The sequence below is a fragment of the Prunus avium genome, chromosome 7 (assembly GCF_965620075.1).
Source record: "Prunus avium chromosome 7, drPruAviu1.hap1.1, whole genome shotgun sequence".
Lineage (NCBI taxonomy): Eukaryota > Viridiplantae > Streptophyta > Magnoliopsida > Rosales > Rosaceae > Prunus > Prunus avium.
Window position 1 is genome coordinate 24,340,634 of NC_142290.1, and position 6,614 is coordinate 24,347,247.

The following is a 6,614-nucleotide window of genomic DNA, read 5'->3' on the forward strand; positions in this document are numbered from 1 at the left end:
TTCCAAACTTCGGAGAAAATTAACTGATTGTATACAACCATGAATCTTCACCCCTTATGTACCACTTCTCTAATAGTGATAGGAGTCCACCAATACAATGGATCTCACCTCTATTAAGAGGTCGCACATAAGATGGTCTATAAATGCGATCTCCATCGCATTTCCCTTGTTATATTGCTACATTTTAAAACCGCACATCAACCATAGGATCTGGATTGGGAAGTGTACAGGTAGCGGACATATACGGACACTTAACTTGCAATCAGTTGCGTTTAGTTACATTAATTTTCGTTAATGTTCTGAATTCAAGGTAGAATCATTGCAAACTTGAAAAATAAAATTTACCGTCCTTGTCCAGCAAAGAGCCAGTGCTTGATAGATAAAACAAAATGTCTGCCCTAAAGAAAGACTGACCCAAAACCAACCACCATTACACTTTACTGCTAGAAAAATAATCATAAGCTCCAAAACACGTTCAGCTCAATAAAATAAGAATAGAATATGGATTAAATAGAGAGGTTAACAGAAATGAAAAAGTTGTATACTGTCAAAATTATGACCGGACCATTTCAGTAAACACATGATACATGCAACAATTTAGAGCACAGAAAATTCAGGCCTGACTAGTGATATCCATAGCTTGCAGTATGATCCGGTAAAGGCGGTTTGCTTTCTTTTCCTCTCAATGGCAATACAGTCTAACTACTGAGTCTGCACCCGCAGTGAACAACCATGGCTGCCTTGGATGGAATTTACAGTCCATTACACCTGCATACAACCAGTCAATAAAAGATTTAGGTTTTATTTTTAGTTTGAATTACACCCAGAAACTGAGTTGACTCTAAATTTGGCCTGCAACTCTGCATGTTCTATTCGCCAACTCCTAATTGCATATTATCAAATCCGAATTCTAGAGAAGGGACCTTGAACATATCATACGTTAAAAAACATTCACGCTGGTGAAAGTATGTTTAATATACTGCCCAGCATTCAGTAAACCTTTTTACCCAATCACTGGCAGCATTTCTTTCATCTTGTTAAAATACCCAACAGAATACAAACAAAAGAAAGCTATAAGGCGCACCTCTCCCATTTGTGCTCGAATGACCTCGGAGTATTTCCAATGGAACAATAAGAGGGTTCTGGTTAAGATCTGAATAAACCATGCCATGGAAAACATATGCGGTGCAATCATCTGAGCATGTTGCAAACAGTGGGTATGAGCGATGGAAAGACACATTGTTGATGTCCTTCTGATGCAACCTGATAAATGTTCAAAATGTCAGAAGAAAAACAATATATGAGCAAAAATCAGGCAAATAGAATTTGATGTGTATGCATATTTGGTTTGATGTTTGTGTATCTATTAGATAACATCTCCAGAAATCTACACATTATCCATTTCAGAGATTGTAAAATTGAAAGTAAACCAGTGTCTTGCAAGAAAGTATTAACCCCCTCTCCAAACAACCAAAAGAAAAGACCCTACAATTCATTTATTTATTTTGCATAATTATTTGAAAAATAAATGTATGACATACTTGAGAGTTTTGTAGGGTTTAGATGAAAGGTCCATGTCGAACCAACATAGTTTTCCTTCTCCGCTCCCCACAATTATATGATCACCTGCATTAACAGTACAACCCAGATAAATCAGAGTACAGTTCACACACAACTGTTATGAAGAATAGAACAAAGAATGGACTCAATCCATTCAGTTGAATATAGTTAGAAAAATTTAATTAATAAAAAATAAATAAATAAAATTAAAAAAACTACCAGAAGGATGAACTGCAATAGAGGAGATTTCACGTAGTCCGGTCTCAAGTTTTTTGACAAGCTTTCCCTCCTTCACCAGATCGTAAACACGAATAATCTTCTTTGTTGAAATGAAGAAGAAGGAACGTGTAGGATGAAAAACTGAAGTAACTGCAGGCCCTTGCAACTTGAATGAAAGCGTCTGGGTAAACTTCTTAGAGAGCTTGTGTATAAAAATAGCTCTTGATTCACGTAAAGCCAAAGTCAAGAAAATCTGAGGAGATGACTAATTTGATATAACTTTGTTTTGTTATCAGAAATTTAATAATAACTCATGTACAAACAACAAATATAAACCTCATTTCCCATACATGTCTAAGAAATAAAAACACATGCCTAAACCCATCTGTGTCGTGCTTAAAGTAGCATATAATATAAAAATATGTGTAAATATGTGCAAAAAGGATATCCGCTGGCATCACTGTCGAAAGGTAGTCTCCTTTACGATGCCATTCTACTGAAGTCACGGTCTGCATGAGCCCAACAAAGAAAGCAGTTAGAATTCTTTGTAGAAAGACCAACCTTCTAATCTTGACTTCAGCTTAAGAAACTTATAAACTTGCACAACCACAAATAAATTGGTGAAGGAAAAGGCCAATTTACCTTGGAGTGCCTTAACCTGATTCCCTCGAGTTCATCATCTTGAAGCCAGCTTACACTGGATGCTGTTTTGCCTATGTAAGCAGAACATATTTTGGAAAGGTTAGAAACCATTCATTTGATATATGATACTGAAAGCTATCATGATCTCACACTGACCAGAGTCATCTGGCATAGGCATCTCAACAGAGAGAAGTTCTTTAGTACTTTTCTGTACTTCTTCATTCCCACGACCAGTGTTCAAAAGAAGTACGTCTTGTCCCCTAAAATTTACCAACGGTTAATTTACAGTTAGGTAGCAAGATCCCCAGTGAAACAAATGTAAATGAAAAAAAAACCCAAAAATAAATGCAGCCTTACGCAGAGACAGCCAATATAGAATGCTCGGGATTAGGATTCCAAGATACATATTTGACGGCTTCACCAATCTTCCAGTGTTTTAGACATCTACCAGTTTCAACCTCCCAAATACGCACAGTTCCATCCAATGAACCTGTAAGAAGAACAGATGATGAGACCTACATCCGATTTCAATTACGTTACTGAATGCAGCAAAGAATTAGGAATGTCATCCACACCTGATGCAATCCACTGCCCTGAAGCTTCTACAGAAATTGATGTAACTGCATCTCCGTGACCTCTATACTCAAGATAACATGATACAGGGTAAGGCTTGAGATCATTTCGGTTTGGTAGCTTGGGCTTCAGAGACTCAGGATCGATATTAAGCTGGAACATAAAAGGATATACTTTGAATAATTTGATCCTTGTCCTCATATGACTATAAGTAGATTTGTACAAATTGAAACATCTTGCAAAACAATCAAAACCTGAACAAATAATCACTACGGAATCTTTTCCTCAATCAGGATTATTCACTTACGCGTTTTTTCCGGACTCTGGGGCACAAATATAGATCCAAACATCTTTCAAAGCATTCCTTAACAGCATTCTCATATGCAGGGATGCTTCTCATAGATGTAAACCTACCGAATATGATAATAGTGTGCTTATTAGATGCTGAAATATCAGAAAGAGTAGCAAATTACAATTAGTCCAAATTTCAAGTCACATTGAATATTACCTTTTAGGTATAAATTTAGGACGGTCTTCCTCGTACATTAACTGATAAGAATTGATCTCTTCTTGTGTTGGGATGTATTCTAAAGAAGGATTGAAGGACTCCTCATGACCTAAATGCAAAAAATAATTTTAAGCTTTCCATCAAGTCTCAAGTTACTTCATGCCAGCTCTATATCTGACTTTTCACAATCCTCAGAATATGGATGAAAATTAATACCAGGCAATTTTGGTTTTGGTGCAGGAATGTAAGATAGATGATCGTTCTTTCCCGTTGAATTAGAGTCATCTCCCCACAAGGGATAAACACTTTCTTCTTCTTCTTCCTCCTCTTTGGACTTTTTAGGCTTAATTAAACCCTTACGAATGGCCAACTTGATCTTATTAACCTGTAGATTCATCAGAAGAAGTGCAGAAGACGGACAGGAAACCATGTTAAATTAAAATAATAATAAAAATAAGTTTTCCAATCAAACAAACTCTAGTACATTTGTTTAACTCAGCAGCTGAGTTGAAAAGAAAATATAAAACTACAGAAGAAAGAAAAAGGAAAGAAAACACCCAACAGGAGCAATACATTAAAAATCCCTTACCAGTTTACTTTCAGATTTTGAAGGAATGAATCGTCTCTTGGGTTCAGGTGCATTTGACAGTGGATGCTTGGAGTCATCCCATTTAAACCAATCAACATATGGCTGCACTTCAAACATGGAGAATTTTACTTCAACTTAAAATGAGGAATTCATTTGTAAGAAAGTTCCTATAAATAGCCATGTACTACAGTCATATGAATATTACTATTTAAACAATGAGAATATCATATTAATTAGAATTGGATGAGTTTTATCTACAGACCGCATAAGGATCAAAGTCACGATGCGGAGCCTTTCCTTTGAGCAATCTACTTATAGATTTGATATCTTCTTTCGTGAGTTCTACATCCTCATCGTTATATTCATCATAAATTTTGCGCCTGAAAAGTAACAAAACCAGAGTAAACAATATACACTTGAAAATTGTAGATATTTAACATCCTTTAATTGAATGCTATCAACATATTAGAAATAAAAGCACACCAGTTCTTTGAATCATCAGCACTAGCAAGAAAGGATTGCAATTTATCTTCTTTTTCCTTCTTCTTTATCTTCTTCCCTGTAATGTCATAACCAATATGTTTCTCATCCCGATACCACTCCAAGGGGACATCACCAACTGTATTTCGAGGAACCACCTATTAAAAACAGAAAAAAAGGAGAGAGAAGTCACTTGAGTGCATTCAGGTAACTATATCATATAAAATCACATTTAATTTGCTTATGACAAGAATGAAACAACAGACCTCATCTTCAGATGAATCACTCTCCTCAACTCCTTCATGAAGTTCAGAACTATCACTTTCATCATCATTACCATGATCATTGGCCAAGTGATCATTGTTGCTTGTGTTGAGAACGTCCTGCCACGGTTATAGTTAAAAATATTAACACACAGTCAAAACAACAAACTTCTTGAATCAAACTGGCTTCATTGTTCTACCAAATCATGGAAATTAATCTTACCTATAGTGTAGCTTTATAATATTTGAAATCAAAACAACAGCTCAAATGGCATCGAAAAATGAGCCATATCTTTACATCTTTAAAACTTTTTTTTTTCTTCATATTTCCACTAACCTCATTTCCAGAGGAACCACTCTCTTCATCTTCTGAGTCTGAGCCTCTGATTGATGGATAATCATCAGAGTCATATCCTTCGCTATCAGACATATCCTATAATCACAAAAAACTAACTCTTTTATGTACTTGAAAACAAAGTTCAGTAGTAGGAAAAAGAAACAGGGTAATTCCTTATGTCAAATTGTAGGTTCTATTGAAAACTTTTCAATTTGGCATTAGAATCAATGATCACAATCTAAACCCAAAAAAATGCGAAACACTCGTAATTAAACTAAATTGTTGTGCAAATAATAGAGCCGGGATTCAAAATTGCGGCGTGCTGATCTTCAAAACCACTTCTTTTTAACCTTCCCAAAATTACATTTACTCATTTTCATATCTATATACATATACAAAAACTTCACCGTACAACAAGAAGCAAAGTTTTGAAAAAAAGAAGAAAACGCATACGCCTAGCCAGACGAGAGAAGCAGAAAATGGATAGAAGCAGGCGGGAAGAAATTGAAGGCATACCTCTGGTTTTCTGGGGCAGCGGCTGCAAACTCCTCTCTTCTCTTTCTCTTTCTCTCTCTTCCCCTTCTCCTCAATCAGAGACTAAAGCTGAAAAACCCTAAACCCCAGGGTAAGAGAAGAGACGAGAGAGGCTTAAGTTTTGGGGAGGCGCTGCGCTGATGTTTAATGAATGAATTTTTCATATTACCGAAAATACCCTTCAACAACTTTGGAATTTACATCAATTGCCCCAAAGTATATTCACGTCTCTCTTCCTCCTTTTCTCTTCAGTGCAGAGCTCAGTTTCTCTCCTCCATCTCTTCCAAACTTTCTTGGCTTAATTATACAAATGCCTATTGAAACTTCGGTCAAATCCCATTTTGCCCCTTCAAATTCAAAATGGCCCACTTTCATCCTTTGACTGATGTTTGATAACCCACTTTACCTCATGCCGTCAACTCCATCCAAAAGTATGTAAACTTTGATGATGTGGCATGAGTGTTTTTGTAATTTTGTACACATGGACCATTATCTACCAATTGAGTGGGTGACGTGGCAAGTGGAGCCCATCTCCATATAAATAAAAATATAATTAAATATTCTAATAATCAATAATTAAATAAAGCATAAAAAATCTTTATATTGTAAATTAATTATAAATTATAATATTATTTACTGTAGCACCCCCTGAAACTTCGGTCAAATCTTACTTAACTCCCCCCCCCCCCCCAAAGTTAAAATGACTCACTTAACCCCCTTGACCGTGGTTTTGTGTTCCACTTTCCGCCCCACCGTTAACGCCTTCCAAAAGATCGTCAAAAAAGCTAACGTGGTAGGGTCATTATGGTAAAAGCCACAATAATAAAAATTCAAAAATCCAAAAGAAAAAAGAAACAAAAATTTTAAAAATTGAAGTATTAGTACGGAAAAAAAAAAATGGCATCACAG

The 6,614-nt window shown here is 35.9% G+C and overlaps 1 protein-coding gene across 1 annotated transcript; it reads right to left on the reverse strand.

The window, feature by feature from the left end:
- Positions 1–478: 478 nt before the first annotated feature.
- LOC110773118 (Transducin/WD40 repeat-like superfamily protein) lies at positions 479–5,984 on the reverse strand. Its single transcript, XM_021977630.2, has 18 exons — positions 5,688–5,984; positions 5,172–5,267; positions 4,838–4,954; positions 4,575–4,729; positions 4,354–4,471; positions 4,092–4,193; positions 3,719–3,887; positions 3,503–3,611; positions 3,302–3,404; positions 2,997–3,147; positions 2,779–2,911; positions 2,578–2,681; positions 2,422–2,492; positions 2,228–2,288; positions 1,780–2,010; positions 1,542–1,626; positions 1,085–1,263; positions 479–768 (listed from the first exon to the last, which is right to left on the reverse strand). The coding sequence occupies exons 2-18, from the start codon at positions 5,262–5,264 to the stop codon at positions 683–685; spliced, it is 2,067 nt and encodes a 688-aa protein (XP_021833322.2). The 5' UTR covers positions 5,265–5,267; positions 5,688–5,984; the 3' UTR covers positions 479–682.
- Between the last annotated feature and the right edge of the window lie 630 nt (positions 5,985–6,614).